This window comes from Lolium perenne, chromosome 3 (genome assembly GCF_019359855.2).
Source record: "Lolium perenne isolate Kyuss_39 chromosome 3, Kyuss_2.0, whole genome shotgun sequence".
Taxonomy (NCBI): Eukaryota; Viridiplantae; Streptophyta; class Magnoliopsida; order Poales; family Poaceae; genus Lolium; species Lolium perenne.
Genome location: NC_067246.2, coordinates 1,449,548 through 1,468,997, shown reverse-complemented (window position 1 = coordinate 1,468,997; position 19,450 = coordinate 1,449,548). Strand labels below are relative to the sequence as shown.

The 19,450-nt window shown below is 55.4% G+C and overlaps 1 protein-coding gene across 1 annotated transcript; it reads left to right on the top strand.

Moving 5' to 3' along the window:
• Positions 1 to 10,970: 10,970 nt before the first annotated feature.
• On the top strand, positions 10,971 to 11,633 carry LOC127337977 (secreted RxLR effector protein 161-like). The gene has a single exon (XM_051364283.1). The coding sequence runs from the start codon at positions 10,971 to 10,973 to the stop codon at positions 11,631 to 11,633; it is 663 nt and encodes a 220-aa protein (XP_051220243.1).
• Positions 11,634 to 19,450: the final 7,817 nt, after the last annotated feature.

Sequence of the window (19,450 nt, the reverse complement as noted above, 5' to 3'; positions counted from 1 at the left end):
AATGGCTCCCACATATTCAACGATGACTTTAGTGATCGAATGAACCATTCACATATATTACCAATTCCCTTTGTCTCGCGATATTTTACTTGTCCGAGGTTTGATCTTCGGTATCACTCTATACCTTGTTCAACCTCGTCTCCTGACAAGTACTCTTTACTCGTACCGTGGTATGTGGTCTCTTATGAACTCATTCATATGCTTGCAAGACATTAGACGACATTCCACCGAGAGGGCCCAGAGTATATCTATCCGTCATCGGGATGGACAAATCCCACTGTTGATCCATATGCCTCAACTCATACTTTCCGGATACTTAATCCCACCTTTATAGCCACCCATTTACGCAGTGGTGTTTGGTGTAATCAAAGTACCTTTCCGGTATAAGTGATTTATATGATCTCATGGTCATAAGGACTAGGTAACTATGTATCGAAAGCTTATAGCAAATAACTTAATGACGAGATCTTATGCTACGCTTAATTGGGTGTGTCCATTACATCATTCATATAATGATATAACCTTGTTATTAATAACATCCAATGTTCATGATTATGAAACTAATCATCCATTAATCAACAAGCTAGTTTAAGAGGCATACTAGGGACTTCTTGTTTGTCTACATATCACACATGTACTAATGTTTCGGTTAATACAATTCTAGCATGATATATAAACATTTATCATAAACATAAAGATATAAATAATAACCACTTTATTATTGCCTCTAGGGCATATCTCCTTCAAACACCCCAGGCCCCCGCGTCCGCCCATTGCCGCGCCTCGGCCATGATGTCGTTGAACAAGGATGTCACCGAAGGCCGTGCATTGTCGAAGACCACCGCGTTCCGGTGTTTCCAAATCCACCATGCGGTAAGCATGATAACCAACGAAGTGCCTTTGCGCAGCTGGCGAGGGGCGGTCCGCACCACCAGCGACCACCACTCCGCGAAGTCACCCTCAGCCGTGGGAGGGCCTGAAGTGGACCGTATCCACGACAGGACCTCGAACCAAACCGTCCTGGAGAAAGAGCATCCTGTAAGTAGGTGCTTCATAGTCTCCTCGGACTGGTCACAGAGCGGGCATCTAGGCGCGTGCGGTAGCCCATGCCACACCAGCCCCTCGCCCGTCCAGCACCTGTCGAGGTAGGCCAGCCAGATGAAGAACTTCACCCTTGGCGGCGCCCAAGATTTCGAGTTCAACTTCCAGGAGCCTGAGATGATCGCCCCTTGAAAGCGGGTGTCATAGCAGGATCTGGACGAGTACTAGCCATCCGTTGTGCAACGCCAAACCAACCTGTCTTGGTCCGCCGATAGGTGGATGCCCCTGAGCTGTCCCCACAAGTGCACATACTGCCACAGTGCAAGGGCGCTCGGCGCGCCAGCTATGTCGGGGATCCAGGTGCGCTCCACTAGCGCATCGCAGACCGTATGCGCCTTTCTCTGGCGCTTCGGCACCAGTGCATAGACCTCGGGTGCCACCTCCTTGTCGGACTTGCCGTCCAGCCATCTGTCTTCCTAGAAGAGCGCGGATTCCCCATTGCCGACCACCATGGGGGTGGAGGCCGCAAAGACATCCAGCTCTATCTTCGAGAAATGCATGTCAAGCCCGCGCCACGGTCGCAGGGGGTCAGTGTGTATCCTCTAGATCCACCTCACTCTGAGGCTGGTAGCTGTGCGGGCTATGTCCGGGATCCCAAGGCCTCCAAGCCGCACCGGCCAGCAAACCCGCGACCAGTTGACATGGCAATGCCCACCATTGGCATCGGCCCTGCCAGCCCAGAGGAATCCTCGTAGGATCTTGTTGACCTGCTTTAGTGCTTTTTTGTTGAGGCTCAGCACCATCAGCTGGTGCAACGGGATCGCTGCGAGAACCGAGTGAACTAGCGCCAAGCTCCCCACCCTAGGCATCATAGATGCCCTCCAGGTAGGTAGTTTGTCAGCGAGTCGGTCCACCAAGGGCTGGAACGCCGTAGCCGTCAGTTTCCTGATAGACAATGGGATGCCAAGATACTTCACCGGGAATGGCGCTAGCTGACACTCCATGAGTCTAGCGGCGCCAGCGGCCTCCTCGTCCGAACATGCAATCGGGGATACCGAGCATTTAGCAAAGTTGGTATGCAACCCTGATGCTTGCCCAAAGAGCTCCAGAATGCTGCAGACTGCGCGCAATTCCGTCTCATCTGGGTGGCAGAAGATCACCACATCGTCCGCATAGAACGACACCGACGTCGCCAGGTCTCGTCGCGCCAAACACCTCAGGACCCCCAACTCAATGGCCTTAGCCAACACCCTGTTGAGCGAGTTCATGATCAACACAAATAGCGATGTTGACAAGGGAGTCTCAGGCCCCTCCGATGCCAGATGGGGGGGGGGGGGTGGTGGCTGGCTCGCCATTGAGCAACACCCTAGTACTCGAAGTGGACAGTAGAATAGACACCAGCTCGCGGAACCTTGGTCCGAACCCTAACTTGCGGAGGACCTCCACGAGGAACCCCCAAGAAACAGAGTCAAAGGCGCGAGCTATGTCCAACTTGAGCATCACCCTCGGCTCTTTCTCCCTACGTAGGAATCTAGCTGTCTGCTGGACCAACATGAAGTTGTCATGGATACAACGCTTGCGAATGAACGCGCATTGGTTGCGATCCACCAGCGACTCCATCCGAGGAGCTAGACGGGTAGCCAACATCTTTGCAACCAACTTGGCAAAGATGTGGATCAGGCTGCTCGGTCGGTAATCACCTAGCGCCGCCGCATCTGGGCGCTTGGGCAGCAGGGTCAACAAAGCCTGGTTAAGGCCTTGGAACCCGCACCCGCACATCGTGAACAGCTTGTCGAAAGCTGCCATGAAATCACCCTTGACCACACCCCATCACTTCTGTAGGAACTCGGCCATGAACCCATCGGGCCCCGGCGCATTGCCTAACGGCAGTCGCCGAACCACCTCCCAAATCTCGTCCTCGGTGAATGCTGCATCAAGCTCGGAGGGATCCTCTGAGTGGATGCCCAAGAAGTCCAAGTCCAGCGAGTGCTGCCTGTCCACCGAGGTGCCGAGCAGGCTCTCGAAGTGTGTGAAAGCAGCTTCAGCTATGGTCGCATGATCAGAGATGACCGCGTCGTCAACCTGCAGGCTATGAATCACATTCTTCTGGCGGCGGTAGGCCACGTAGGAACAGGGCCGTGTTAGCATCCCCCTCCTTGAGCCATGCAATCTTGGCCCGCTGTCGGGCCATAGTGCGCTCGAGAGTGGCCAGGCCCAAGTAGGCGTGCTTAAGGTGGGCCTGGAGCCGACGTTCGTCCGGAGATAATTGTCGTGATTCCATGGCGATATCCAGCCTCAACACCACCTCCCGCGCTATCATCAGCTGCAGCTTGACACACCCTACCTTCTTGTCGCTCCAGCTCAGCAGGCTGCGCGCCATGCGTTTCAGCTTAGCGGTGAGCCCCCGGAAGGGGTCCGGGTCTCCCTCCACAACATCACAGGCGCTCTGCACTACCTCGTCGAAACCATCCAGCTTCAACCAGAAGCATTCGAATTGGAACCGCTTCCGCCCTGCCGACTTTGTGGTGCAGTCCAGGAGGAGCGGGCAATGGTCCGCCACCACCGTCACCAAGCAGCGCAACATGCAGCTGCTGTGGAGCTCCTCCCAAGCAACCGAACACCCGATCAAGCCGGACGAGGGTACGCGTCTCCCTCTCGTTAGACCAGGTATAGCGTCGCCCATGTAGGTAAATCTCCTTGAGCTCGCAGTCATTTAGGAAGCGCCGAAATCTGCCTATCATCCTACGGTTCAGGTTACCATTGTTCTTGTCCTCATCGCGGTAGATCAAGTTGAAGTCCCCGCAGAGAGCCCATGGTCCGGGGTGAACCTCACGGATATCACGGAGTTCAGTTAGAAAGGTGACCTTGTCAGCCTCAGCCTGTGGACCATAGAACATGTCAACCACCACCCTGTATCTCCCCCCAACGGGGAGACCCTGGATGTGACACTGTTAGCACCGTAGTGGGCGCTATCTAGCTGCACCATCCGGCTAACCCAAGCCACAAGAATCCCACCTCGTGTATAAGTCACCGGCAAGCAGAAATAAGCATCAAACTCCGCGCCTAGCGTTTCCATTACGATAGCATGGGTTACAACCGATAGTTTTGTTTCCTGAAGGCATACAATGGACGCACCCGTAGTACTACACTCCTAACACCCGAACGCCTCGCGCGATCATTAAGGCCTCGCACATTGGCCACCATAACCTTAGGTTCGTATAACATTGGAACGGCGCGGAACAACCGTGGACCACCGTCAGGGGTTAGGCCTCGATGAGGTGACCACCCGACATCCCCATCAACGGTGGGGAACTGATCGTCGAGAGCGACCACCCTAGAACTCGGTGATCTCCTCGATCATGTCGTCCGTCAGGGGAAGCTCATACATCTTATGGTAAGCTTCTAAGGCCACCGCCGACGGCACCTCATCCCCCTCAAGAAGACTAAGTTTGCGCATCAGGTTCCACACCGCCTTCATCTCGGCATTCAGACCTCCAGGCTGTCCCGCAATCCTCGAACTGCGACGTGGCTGGAAGTTGAGCCCCACCAATCTGCGCCGGACAGCCGGGGTTTGCAAGAGGGCATCCGAGCTCGATTTCGCAGCTGTGAGGAATTCCCCAAGAGTCCGGGGCCTTGCCACGACAGCCTGCGGCCGTGGAACGGACGGATGGCATGACCTGTTGAACACCAATGGAGGCGAATCAAAGCGGCACACCGTCGGAGTTGTGGCAGGTGGCGAAGTGACCAGGCCCGCGTCGCGCGTCGGGGGCGTATCCATCACAATCTCCTCGTCCACCCGCTCATCATCGGACCCATCCTCGTCGGCACGGCGCGCCTCCGTTGAAGCTGCAGCAGTGATGATGTGAGCCAGCTGCAGCACAGGGTTTGAATCCCCGTCCGCAACCTCTTCCCGCGCAATCCCTTGGGCTTGGGCCGCGTCCTTCCCCGGTTCGTCGACCTGGGCCTGGCCTGTTTGGCATGTTACCTGCACCACCGGGACAAGAGCCTGACACGGCGTGGGCGGGCTTGGGCCAGGGTTTGGGGATCCCACAAGGTCACGTGCTAGGCCAGGCGCAGTAGGGGCCGTCATCGTCTCCAGCGAGCGAGCTAGCTTAGATGCAGCGCCTCTAGAAGCTTGGATGGAAGGGAGCTCAGGCCGCGGCAACAACTGGCGGACAATAGCAGACAACAACAGCAGGCAGGACCACAACGGATCCTACCCGAAGCTCCGCGCCCATGTGAGCCGCGCCATCTGCTGCCACCACCCCTTCGTCCTCTCGCGCGTCACCCGCCATGGCGCCGCTTTTGACCGGTTCTTGGAGCGCCAACGGCTCGATGCCAACAGAGTCTGATGGCAAGGCGCTGGCAGCAGCCCCATCCTGTACCTCCATGTCGGCGCTTTGAGCAGCAGCCAAAGCTTTTGCCCTCAACGCCCTAATTTTTCGGCCCCCACGCTTCTTTTTCTTTCCCTTTTCCGCGCGTCGCGACATGGCTTGGTCAAGGTCGCCAACAACCACGCCCGACGACAACGTCCTCATGGTCCCACCCCTGCTGCCACTAGCCTGGCCTGACGATGGAGCAGCGCCGCCGCCCCCGGCCCCAGGCAACACATCTGGCACACCGTGAGTGTACGGGTACTGGCGCCTCGCCGGTTAGGCCGCCGTCCGTCCACCGTCGCCACCACCTGCCTCAGCACCACCCGGCGTGGGGCGCCGGAAATCAACCGTTCTGGTAACGTGCACGAGCACAGGGTAGACGAGCGTGTTGATATGCGGAGATACCATGGCCTGCGATGGCGCCGCCATGTCCGCCAGCGAGGGTGGTTCGTCCGGCTCGACGACGTGCAAGTCAACCTCCCTCGGGATCATGGTAGGGTCGAGGCACCATGCCATGTGGCGGAGGATGCCCATGTCGGCGCGGCTCGGCTCATCATGAGCGGGTGGAGACGTTCCACCCATGCCGACGGAGCGAGAACCACCTCCGCCGTGGCAAGTCTGCAAGCGTTGGCCGGGACACCTTCGATCTCCACCTCGATGTGGACACAGAGGCCACCGGAGGCGGCGTGTGTGCGTCATGACCACGGTCGAAGCAGAAGCCGAAAGTATGGGGAAGCCAACACCCCGTCACCGAGCACCCTGTCCCGATCCTCCCGCGCGGCGAAGTACAACAGGAAATCCTCCGGCCTGTGACAGTGAACGGAGAAGCTCCCCGGCGCCAGCCCGTGCACATCTTCCAGAGCCATGGCCACCTCCTCAGTGGTGATGGCACGGCGCACGCCGACGATCACCACCAAGAGTGCCCTCGAAAGCGCCTCCTCGGCCTTGTCCATCTCCGGCGTGCGGGGCATCACGCAAACTGCGCGAGCTGGGCGCTGCGCAAGCTCGCCGCCAACCGCCGGCGTGCGCAGCCCAAGAGGAGCCACCTGCTCCTTGTTAGCCAACTATAAGCTCAGAGGGTTTTAGCTAGTTTACTGTCTAAGAATAAACTCTGAACCTGGTGTCTGTTGCTGCAGCTTCAGGTTAGGGACTTAGTCCTTTTCAGTTAGCGAGTTAGTCGCTCAGTTGGCGGTGGGTGTGGTCTGTGCGTTCCGCTGCCGTAGATGTAGGATCGATCAAGCGCACGCTTCGGTCGTGGGATGGCACGATCTAGTAAGAAGCAATGCCGCGATCATCGCATGTAATAAAAGGAAGAACGACCGAAAAGCAGTAACAGTTGAACACTGCACAAAAATACCTCGTCTCTGTCTCTCTTTTCTGCATACAATTTCATCGAGTTTGGTAGTGCGAGATTGAGAGAGTTGCGATCTGCAACGACATTTGGTATCAGAGCCCGTGTGTCGATCATGGCCGGTACTCCTCCACCCCCACCGCCGCCGGCGGCAGCTGCCTCCAGGAAGCCTGGAACATCGACATCCCCACGTCGCGTGCGCTCGCCGAGCCGCGGACGTCGAAGGGGACGGAGCAGCGGCGGTGGAGAGATCGTGGTTCGGGAGGTCGTGAGGGAAACCGGCAGCGGCGGCGGTGGTACGTCCTGGCCGATCCTCACGAAGACCAACTACACAGAGTGGGCCATACTCATGCGTGTGAAGCTCCAAGGCGCCGGCCTCTGGGAGGCCGTCGACGCTAACGACGGGACCGAGCGGCAGGAGCGACAGGCGCTGGGCGCCATCCTGACCTCCGTTCCGCCGGAGATGGTGCCTGTCCTCGCCGCAAAGGACAACGCCAAGATGGCATGGGACATGATCAAGACTCTCCGCGTGGGAGTCGATCGCGTCCGCGAAGCGCGCCGTCAGAAGCTCCGCAAGGAGTTCGATGGCCTGGCCTTCAGGACTGGGGAGAACACCGAGGATTTCTCCCTGCGCTTCTCATCTGTCATCACCGAGCTTCAGTCCCTGGGTGACACCACGTCAGAACTTGATGGGGTTCAGAAAATCCTGCGCGTCGCACCAACCAGGTATGCGCAGATGGCTTGTTCAATTGAAACCCTGATTGACCTCAAGCAACTGTCCATTGAGGAGCTGAGCGGACGGCTGTCCGCGTCCGAGGGAAGTGGACCGCTGGAGCAAGAGGCAGGTGGTCGCCTGCTCCTCACGGAGGAGGAGTGGGCAGCCCGGCAACAGCAACACTCGAGCGGCTCCTTCAGCGGGGAAAAGAAAGGGCGGCCCCAGGGCAAGCCCAAATCGCCCAGCGGCGGCGATGGCGGCAAGGCGCCGCAAGAGGGTGGCGGCTCCAGCGAGCACCGCAAGGGCAACTGCAACTACTGCGGTAAGCCAGGCCATTGGGCCAAAGAATGCCGAAAGGCACAACGAGATCGGGAAAGGAAGAAGCATGAGACTGCAAACCTGATCCAGCACGAGGATGGACATGAGGGCGGGCTCCTCATGGCCGTCATCAACGAGATCGTCACACCGCAAGCGGTCTTCCTCAACGAGGAAAAGGTGATCCCCGTCCGATCTCCTGACGGTGTCTGGTTCTTCGACACAGGGGCGAGCAGCCACATGACAGGCGAACGACATGTGTTCGCCGCGCTGGACGACACCGTGCACGGCATGGTCAAGTTCGGCGATGGCTCGCTCGTGGCCATCCGCGGATGCGGGACCATCGTCTTCCGCCGCCAGGGGGGAGAGCAGCGTGCACTCGCTGACGTCTTCTTCATCCCCTCGCTCAAGAGCAACATCATCTCGCTTGGACAGTTGGATGAGGGCGGTTGCGACATCGGCATCAAGTCCGACATCATGGCGATCCGAGACCCTGGTGATCGCATGCTGGCGCGCGTGCGTCGCACCGGGAGTAGACTCTACACCAGCGTCCTCACCATCGACGCACCGGCGTGCCTCCTCGCGCAGGGCGAGGACGTGTCATGGCGTTGGCATGCACGCATGGGACATCTCCACTTCCGCGCGCTCCGCGCCATGGCGTCCAAGCAGATGGCGCGTGGCATGCCAGCCATCGACCACGTGGACCAGTACTGCGATGGCTGCTCGCTGGGCAAGCAGCATCGGGCGCCGTTCCCTCAAGCCTCGGGGTACAGGGCCGAGCATGGCCTGGACCTGGTGCACACCGATCTGTGCGGCCCCATCACGCCGGCGTCGCCCGGCGGCAAGCAGTATTTCCTCCTGGTGGTCGACGACCACAGCCGCTACATGTGGCTTGAGCTGCTCAAGACCAAGGACGAGGCATTCCAGCGCTTCAAGAAAATTCAGGCGATGGCTGAGGCTGAGAAGAACTGCAAGCTTCGCGCGTTCCGATCAGATCGGGGCGGCGAATTCAACTCAACCGAGTTTCGCGAGTACTGCGAGGAGAATGGGATCAAGCATCACACCACGGCACCCTGCTCTCCACAGCAGAATGGAGTAGTGGAGAGGCGCAATCAAACCATTGTCGAGATGGCAAGGTGCTTGTTGAAGAGCATGGATGTGCCGACGTACTTCTGGGCAGAGGCGGTGAAAACCGCTGTCTACATCCTCAACAGGGCGCCGACGCGCAGCCTCGACGGTGTCACGCCGTACGAAGCATGGCACGGCCGTAAGCCCAATGTGCGTCACCTGCGCACATTCGGGTGCACGGTGCATGTGAAGAAGCTAGGTCCAGGGATCACCAAGCTGTCGGACCGCTCGACCCCGATGATCTTCATTGGGTACGAGGAGGGATCAAGGGCGTACCGCGCCTACGATCCACTCACAAAGAAGGTGCATGTGACTCACGACATCATCTTCGAGGAAGGCAGGCCTTGGTGCTAGAACGCGCCGGGCGCGCCCTCGCCGCACTCCGGACAAGGCTGGAACGCCCAGGACGCGCCCAGTGCACGCACTATGTCGACAACATTCACGGTGGTCTACACCACTGAGAACGGCACGGAGGAACTGGACGCTGGCACGGACGCTGCCAGGTTCTCCTCGCCTGCCCCTGCATCAACCTCGATGGCCTCGCCATCAGAGCCACACACTCCTGATGCGACGACCATGACGCGCTGGGCCACGCCGCCCACGCATGATGACGGTCGCGACGTCGACTCCGGCCCCATTCGATATCGGCGCCTGTCGAGCGTGCTCGACGAGACCGAAGAATTTGCTGAGCACGAGTCCTTCGAGCGGTGCCTCCTCAGCGCTGAGGAACCTCGAGATGTCACGGAGGCGCTCGACGATGCGGCATGGAAGGTCGCCATGGACGATGAAATGGCATCCATCCTCGACAACAAAACCTAGGTACACTGTCCTCTACCTGCAGGACACAAGGCAATTGGCCTCAAGTGGGTGTACAAGGTCAAGCGCGACGCTGATGGCAAGGTGATCAAACACAAAGCCCGACTCATCGCCAAGGGGTATGCACAGCGGCAAGTGTTGATTTCGAGGACGTGTTCGCTCCGGTGGCTCGGATGGAGACTGTGCGTGTGCTTCTGGCCCTTGCAGCTCACTCCAAATGGGAGGTACACCACATGGACGTCAAGTCGGCCTTCTTGAACGGCGATCTTGCTGAGGAAGTTTATGTGGTACAGCCGCCGGGGTACATCACTGCAGGCAAGGAGGAACATGTGCTGAGGCTGCAGAAGGCATTGTATGGGCTTCATCAAGCACCAAGAGCCTGGTACGCCAAGCTGGATGACACACTGGGCACGCTCGGATTCACTCGCAGCGTGCTGGAGCATGCGGTGTACCGGCGGGGCGATGCCACCAACTTTCTCCTGGTGGGGATATATGTTGATGATCTCATCATCACGGGCACGGACGCCGCAGCCATCACCAAGTTCAAGGGACAGATGCAAAAGCTGTTCAAAATGAGTGACCTCGGCCTTCTCAGTTACTATCTTTTTTTAGAGAAATAGGGGCATCCCCCCGGTTCCAATATATTGAAACCAGATAACCAGTCTACATCATCCAGAATTTGTATCATTACAGCACCCAAAACTCTCTCACGGCACAACCAGCCAGCACATCTTACAGAGTCCAACTTACACAACATACCAAGGCACCAGAGAGAAACACACAAACATCAAAGCAGCATCAAAGAAGCAGGCTAGCAATTTTGAGCCCTCGGACCCAAACCCCTCACCAGGCTACTGACGATCCAGGACTTGGAAACACGCTCCATCACCCACCAGGACCAAATCATTCGCCTCCAGGGTCCTTGCCAAGTCGTCTGCTATGATCAGCATTGGGCCAAAACCTCTCGAGCTGTTCATGTCGCAGACCTCCAGTGTCGCTCTTGCCTTTTTCTGTGGAATCACCCAGGTTCCGGCCACAATAGCAGTGGTGGCATCCTGGCCACTTCCTCCACCTTGCTCAGCATAGACATCAGCCCTTCTTTTTCCTCTTCTTTCAGCAGAATCTTCCACTGAGCACAGCTGCAGGCCAAGCGTCTCCACAAACCCTTTATTGTCTTCCACCATTCCCCCATCACCTTGCAACTGCTTCTCCTCTGATTAGCTACAGAATGGAAGTAGGCAGTATTACGATCCCCTTCCAAAATATATCTTTCTCTAGACCTTTGTCTAGCCTTAATCTCTTCATTACTCCAGATTTTGGTGAGTTCAACAGAAATGGGATCGAGGTGGCACAGTCAGATGGAGTAATCACTCTGTGCCAGCGGAGCTATGCAGCAAAGATCTTGGAGGTGGCAGGGCTGAGCAACTGCAACAGTTGTAGCACACCTATGGAGTGCAGACTGAAACTGCACAAGGAGGATGGAGCAAAGGCTGTGGATGCTACCATGTACCGCAGCATAGTTGGGAGCCTGCGATATCTGACCAACACCAGACCAGACATCACACATGCCGTGGGAGTTATCAGCAGATACATGGAAAAGCCAAGCACAACTCACTGGACTGCAGTGAAACAGATTCTCCGATACATCAAGGGCACGCAGGACCTTGGATGTCGATACAGAGCAGGGAGAGGGACGACAGTCCTAACTGGCTTCAGTGATAGCGATCACGCAGGCGACGTCGGGGACAGGAAGAGCACTTCAGGGCAGGTTTTCTTCCTCAACGAAAACCTTGTCTCTTGGACATCACAGAAGCAGAAAGTTGTGGCAATCAGCTCATGCGAGGCTGAATATGTGGCGGCCACAGCAGCAACCTGCCAGGACTGTGGCTGAGTCGTCTTCTTGGAGAGCTGCAGGGAAAGGAGCCCGAAAGGTTCGAGCTGCTGTGTGACAATCTGTCAGCCATAGCTCTGGCCAAGAATCCTGTTCATCACGACCGAACGAAGCACATAGACATCAAGTTCCACTACATCCGTCATATCATTGAGGCAGATCAAGTGGAACTCAATCATGTGGGCACACAAGACCAGTTGGCTGATCTGCTGACCAAAGCGCTTGGGCGAGTTCGTTTCATCGAATTGCGTCAGAGGCTGGGGATGGTGAAGATCAGCAAGCCTGTCTGAGCTTAGGGGGGAGAATTGTTAGCCAACTATAAGCTCAGAGGGTTTTAGCTAGTTTACTGTCTAAGAATAAACTCTGAACCTGGTGTCTGTTGCTGCAGCGTCAGGTTAGGGACTTAGTCGTTTTCAGTTAGCGAGTTAGTCGCTCAGTTGGCGGTGGACGTGGTCTGTGCGTTCCGCTGCCGTAGATGTAGGATCGATCAAGCGCACGCTTCGGTCGTGGGATGGCACGATCCAGTAAGAAGCAATGCCGCAATCATCGCATGTAATGAAAGGAAGAACAACCGAAAAGCAGTAACAGTTGAACACTGCACAAAAATACCTCGTCTCTGTCTCTCTTTTCTGCATACAATTTCATCGAGTTTGGTAGTGCGAGATTGAGAGAGTTGCGATCTGCAACGACACTCCTCCGCGCCCCTGCGCGGCTGCACCACCACCATGATGCGACGGGCCGCCAGCAGCACAGGGGCCACGACCCGGTCACCGCCTCTGGGCACGGCACGGTCACCCTGCACAGGCACAGGGACAACCGCACGGGCAGCGCCAGCACCTTGGTCATCCCGGCGCACAAAGGCATCCCCTTGAGGCGCCCTCGGCAGCGCGGCATCCCGACGAGGCGTCGTCGCACCCATGGGCGCAGCCGCACCCCGGCGTGGCGCGTCGTCGATCCTGAGTGGCGCTTCCACGCGACGCGGTGCCGCCACCCTCCTCTCGCCACCAGCGGCGCGTGGTACAGGCGCCACCTCATGGTGTCGCACACGCGGTTCCACGGCAGCCTGGCGGCCCTCCGGCGCACGCGCGCGGAGGTCACCGGCGCCCTCACCCACACGGCGGCTCCTCCCGTCATCGTTCACTCTCTTCCTCGCAGGTTCTTCTCCGTCCGGCGGCGACACTGGCGCGGGAGCGAGCACTCCCTCGCCATGTGGCCAGCTTCACCGCAGCGGAGGCACACCGGCCCCGTGGTGCAATCGGCGGCACGGTGTCCTGGCTGAGTGCAGAGCAAGCACAGGCTGTCGAACTCAGCGTAGGTGCCGACGTCGCGCCTGGGGCGCGCCGCCACCTTCTTGCCACCACGGCGCCCCCTGGCGCGCTTGCGGGTGATGTGCGTGGGTTCTTCCCACGGAGCTTCTTCTTCCTCATCGAGCAGATCCTCCGAATCATCGAGCTCGTCGATGGCCGTGCTCTCCTCCTCCCGGCGAACCATGGACGGCATCTCATGGCGCGGCTGGGAGGATTCCGGCCCGTCCACGCGCTCCGCCACATGCCCACCGGCCAGCGCATCGCGGTACGACCGCGGGGTATCCTCAGAATCAGATCCTCGCCCTCCGCGCCAGCGATCTTCGCGGCCGCGCGGGCTCGCCGTTGGTGATGGGGATGGGGATAGGGAGGGGGTGGGGGACAGCGAGGCCATGGATGGCTGGAGGTGGGGTGCCGCCGCCGTGGCAGCGACGGGACGAAGGGGGGTGGCCTTGCCTACGCCCGCAGCACTCTCTCGCTGCGCTTTCTCGCTCTGTGAGCTTCTCTCATGCTTGTAGTTTCCTGTTCAGCTGCTGCGTCACGAACCTTAGTGCTTCCGTTAGTGTTTCTCTCTGCTCCAGCTGCTCCTCGAGTTCAGCTTGCTTAGCATGAATGGCTTCGATCTCTCGCTAGAAAGCGTGTGCATATATGATTTTTTTTATGAGTATGGGTTGGTTTCTACTTTAACTTATTGATTGTGCTGTTCAAAGAGGAGAAGGAGCCTTGTGATTTTCATGCAGCATCAGATCCCGGCTATCCACCTTGCACTCTGCACCTGCCTGATCCAGTGTTTGCTGATGCCCAAAGTGCCCTGAGACAATAAAAAAAAACGCAAGGCATCCTGACCAAGATGGCGAACACATAATTTGGAACGAGTGCTGGCTGTGAATATACCTATAATCGAGCTAAAAAAGGGCCAATATTTGTGTAAATTTGTGATTCTGCCCTAACATTTTACATTGACAGCAGCGATAGATGAATTGAAATTATATGGTATTTAATTTGCTCCCATCTGCTGAGCTGCATGTGTACCATGTTGGCTTATAAGCTTCGTTTGAGCAGGACAATTGCTCACTGTTACCTGTTGGAAAATGGCAACTGATATTCACAGTGGGCCAAAGGCCAGCAGGATCCTCCAGTGATTCTGCGTGTCCAGCCCCACTAATTAATTCCTGACTGCTATTTCCACTCTGTAAGCTAGATCTTCTCTCTGTGCTTAGGAATGCTAATGTCGGTCTTCAGATAGGCCCGAGCGAAATTAAATAGTGGAGATCACCTCCTACCATCATATTCCTGTGAGATCAAAGCAGGCACGCACTAGGTATCTACTTGTATGCTTCTTTGAACATGAAACTTTGGAGCAACAACGGTTAGAAGACAACGTCAGATTTAGCTGAGGTATACATTACTGCATATGCATGGTGACATTCAGTCATTTCATATTAACATGATACAGTTACAACGAAAGGAGCTCTAAACTTTCATCAATTTTAGTCATTATGTGATATGAAGACTAAGGAACTGTTATTCAGCACCATGGAAATCCATCTCTTAAATATTTATCTCTATAATTATGAGGCGTTTATTGGAACATCATCTTCTATTGCCAAAAGGCTAGATGTCGAATACCTGCATTGAACATGATAAAAAACCACAGGAAATTGCTTGGGTTGCATCGGCAAGATTATTAAGAGATTTGGCTCTTGAGTATGTATTCTGAATGTGTTGGCGACTTGGCATGCCCTGCCGTGTTATTCCCCTCCTGTTTTATGTTCAGTTAATTTGGTTTGCTTGTTACAAAAATGATAGCAGTATTTACTCATCTTGTGATTTGTTTTTGGAAGGAAAAAACCATTTTGGAAACAGAAAATAGAGCTAAGCGATAGATGCTTGCCACGTAGGTGGGTGAGATGAAAGGGGAGCAGGCAAAGCCACATCAAGACACCCAAATATATGAAAAAAATATAGCGATGTCCATTTTTCTTCCGATGCAACGCACAGGCACTTCTGCTAGTACCTATAATCGAGCTAAAAAAGGGCCAATATTTGTGTAAATTTGTGATTCTGCCCTAACATTTTACATTGACAGCAGCGATAGATGAATTGAAATTATATGGTATTTAATTTGCTCCCATCTGCTGAGCTGCATGTGTACCATGTTGGCTTATAATCTTCGTTTGAGCAGGACAATTGCTCACTGTTACCTGTTGGAAAATGGCAACTGATATTCACAGTGGGCCAAAGGCCATGTACAAGAGATGCAATATGCAGGGAAGCCCCTCATACAGTGGGAATATACAGTAAGAGGTCTATACATCACTAACACCCCCCCTCAAACTCATGGTGGATCAACAACACTGAGTTTGGAGAGAAAGAAACCATGATGTGCTCTAGTCTGGGCCTTCGTGAAGAAGTCAGCAAGCTGTAGCTCGGAGGGCACATAATAAAGAGCCATAACCTGATCCTGCACAGCATGACGCACATAGAAGGCATCAACACCGATGTGTTTGGTGAGCTCGTGCTTCACCGGATCACGCGCAATGCTGATGGCACCAGTACTGTCCGATAAGAGAGGAGTCGGGGCGTCAGTAGAAACACCAAAGTCCTCAAGTAACCAGCGTAACCAAGTCACCTCAGCCGTCAAGAGAGCCATCGCTCGCAACTCAGCCTCGACACTCGAACGAGAGACTGCAACCTGCTTCTTGGTCTTCCAAGCAATGAGAGAACCACCAAGAAAGACACAGTAGGCAAGAAAGAGACTTGCGATCCGATGGATCACTAGCCCAGGTAGCATCTGAGTAGGTCTGGAGCTGTAAGGAGCTGGAGCTAGGAAAGAAGAGACGACGGGAGATAGTGCCATGAAGATAGCGGAGGACACGAAGGAGATGACTATAGTGGACACTAGTGGGAGCAGACATGAACTGACTTAGAATGTGGACCGGGTAGGAGATGTCAGGATGAGTGACAGCAAGATAGAGAAGGCTCCCTACCAGGTGACGATAGCGAGTCGGGTCCGGAAGAGGGTCACCATCAGTGGCACGAAGGCGGACATTGAGCTCCATAGGAGTCTCGACAGTGCGCTCATCACCAAGAGCGGCACGAGTGAGTAGGTCCTGAATATACTTCACCTGGGAGATATAGAAGCCATCAGAGGTAGAGGAAATCTCAAGCCCAAGAAAGTAGCGGAGAGGACCAAGATCAGTCATGAGAAACTGATCACGAAGACGAGCCTTGACAAAGGCAATGTACTCAGGGTCGTCACCTGTGATGATCATGTCATCGACATAAAGAAGAAGGAGAGTCCGACCACGATAAGATGTGTGGACAAAGAGCGCAGGGTCATGTGCGCTAGGGACAAAAGCAGCAGAGGTCACCACAGAGGCGAAACGCTGAAACCAGGCGCGAGGGGCTTGCTTAAGGCCATAGAGAGAGCGCCGGAGACGATAGACCATGCCATCGGGAATAGAGTAGCCAGGAGGTGGCTGCATGTATACCTCCTCTCGTAACTCGCCATTAAGAAAAGCATTCTGCACATCAAGCTGAGAGACAGACCAGTGATGAATAGAAGCAACGGCAAGAAGAGTACGAACAGTGGTCATGTGAGCCACTGGAGCAAATGTCTCATCATAGTCACGGCCATGCTCCTGCTGAAAGCCGCGAGCGACAAGACGAGCCTTGTAGCGCTCAAGAGAACCATCGGAGCGAGTCTTAATCTTGTAGACCCACTTGCAAGTGATGGGACGAACAGAGGAAGGAGGAGTGACAACATCCCAGGTGCCAGTACGCTCAAGAGCAGCAATCTCCTCAGCCATCGCTAGCTGCCATTCGGGATGAGCAAGATCATCCCGATAAGAGGTCGGCTCAAGGACAACAGAAAGACCGTAGTGAGTGGGAGAATAGTGATCATGAGGAGGACGAGGACGATCACGAAGATGATGAGGCGGCTCGGACGGAGAGGGCATCGCACCAGAGGTGGAGGGCATGTCAGGAGGAGCAGCATCATCCTCACGGGGACGACGGGAGTAGTGAAAAGGGTAGGAAGGGACCACCGTAGGCGAGGAAGGGGACATGGGAGAAGAAGGTGTGGAGGGTGAGGAAGGTGGTGAGGGAGGAGAGGGGGTCTGGTGGGCGAAGGAGGAGAAGGTGCTGAGAGACTCGGTGGAGCAGGGACCCGAGGCACATGAGGAGGTGAGTCAGGGAACATGAGAAAAGAGATATCATCCACCGAGAAGGAAGAGGAGGAGGGATACGGGTAGAAAGGACGGGACTCATCAAAAGTGACATCTCGAGATATGCGCATCCGATGACCAATAGGATCCCAACACTTATATCCCTTGTGCTCAGGGCTGTAGCCAAGGAAGACACACTCAACATATTGAGCAGTCAACTTGGTGCGTTCGCGTGGAGCAAGAAGAACATAGCAAACGCAACCAAAAAGACGAAGGGTCGAGTAATCAGGAGTGTGACCAGTAAGACGCTCAAGAGGAATACCACCCTGGAAGGCTATGGAGGGCTGAAGATTGATGAGATAGGTGGAAATAGACACAGCCTCAGCCCAGAAGTGAGGAGGAAGAGAGGCAGCGATCATCATTGCACGAGCCGTCTCAAGCAGGTGGCGATGCTTGCGCTCAGCCACGCCATTTTGGGCATGGGCACCAGGGCAGGAGAACTGGGCAAGAGTGCCCTGCTCAGCAAGAAAACCACGCAACAGCTGAGAGATATACTCACCAGCAGAATCAGCCCGAAAGACACGTATAGGCGTGGAAAACTGAGTATGGACCATGGCAGCAAAATGCTTATATATCGAGAGAACCTCGCTGTGAGATGTCATAAAATAGATCCAAGTGTGGCGAGAGAAGTCATCGATAAAAATAACATAGTAGCGGTGGCCCCCCTTGGAAGCAAAGGGAGCCGGACCCCATACATCAGAATGAACCAAATCGAAAGGACACTGAGATACAGACTCACTAGTAGGATAAGGTAACTGATTCTGTTTACCAAGCCTACAGCCCTGACAACCCTGAAGCGAGACATCTCCTGAGACAGGCCCCAGAAGATCTCGACGAAGTAAAGACGATAAGCGAGAACCACAAAGATGACAAAGACGATGATGCCACTGCTGAAAGGAGGCGGTGGTGGAAGCAGCAAGCACACGTGGTGCAGTCGGTGAAGTGGTGGAAGGGGGAACATGAAGCCAGTCAAGCTCCCAAAGTCCCTGGGAATCACGGCACCGAGGGCCAGCCCCAACCAGGGCCCGGGTGTGAGTGTCCTGAACAGAACAAGAATCAACATCAAGAATGACTCGACAACCAGAATCAGTGAGTTGAGCAGCGGAAAACAAATTCATGGTAAGACGGGGAACATGAGAAACATCAGAAACGGAAAAGGAGGGAGTAGAAAGAGTGCCACGACTAGCAACAGGAAGAGAAGTACCATCAGCAGTAAGAACATGAACAGGGAGGGAGAGAGGTCGAAGAGAAGAAAGAGAGGAAGAATCAAGTGACATGTGGAAAGAAGCTCTAGAATCCAGAAGCCACGAGGATGTACCTGACTGTGTAGAGGAAGCAGCCACAGAGGCAGCTGTACCCGTCGAAGCAGAGCTAGAGGAGGCAAGGAGGCGCTGAAGCCTCGCAATATCCTGCTCAGTGAAGCCGGTGGTGACGGGCGCTGAAGGTGGAGCGCGGGGAGGCACTCCTCGCAGCTTCTGATAGCAGTCAGACTCAAGGTGACCAGGCCTCCGACAGTGAGTGCAGAAACGAGGAGGACGAGGGCGACCTCCACCACGAGAAGGGCGAGCTCCTCCAGTAGCAGCCGGCGCTGGTGTGGGTAGAAGCGGCGGTGCAGGTGCAACCGGAAAGCGAGCAGCAAGAACAGAAGGTGTCCCAAGTAGACCAGCACCACGCAAACGTGTCTCCTCAACACAAAGCTCAATCAACACCTCTGAGATAGGAACACGGCCCTGAGCAAACAACTGGGCACGACGGGGCCCAAACTCTGGACGAAGTCTAGACAGGAACTCATGGATCCTCTGAAAATCCAGATCTGAACGTACTGTCTGGCAACACTGACAAGTACCACAGACAGCACTGCGAAGGGAGTCAAGCTGGCGCCAGATCGCCGCACTCTGGGTGTAGAACTCATCAACAGTAGAGTCACCTTGCTGAAGATCATGCTCCTGACGTAACACAGATAAGTACAGAGAATCCCCAGAAGGCTGATAGCGCTGACGAAGGTGAGACCACATCTCAGCAACTGTGGCAAGGCCCATAAACTCAGAAGCAAACTATGGCTGAACACTCTGAGAAAGAATAGCAGCAGCCCTGGCATCCTCATCACACCACTGAGTAAAGGCCGCCAGACTATCCCGATAGGAACCAAGGGCCTCTGAGTAAGCAAGTACCTGCTGCTCGTATGCCTCATCAGCAGCAAGCTCGGCAGACCTGGCTGCCTCCTGAGCAGCCGGAGAAGCATCATCAGCAGGGGTCTGTGGCACTGGCGGTGGTGTAGGAGGCA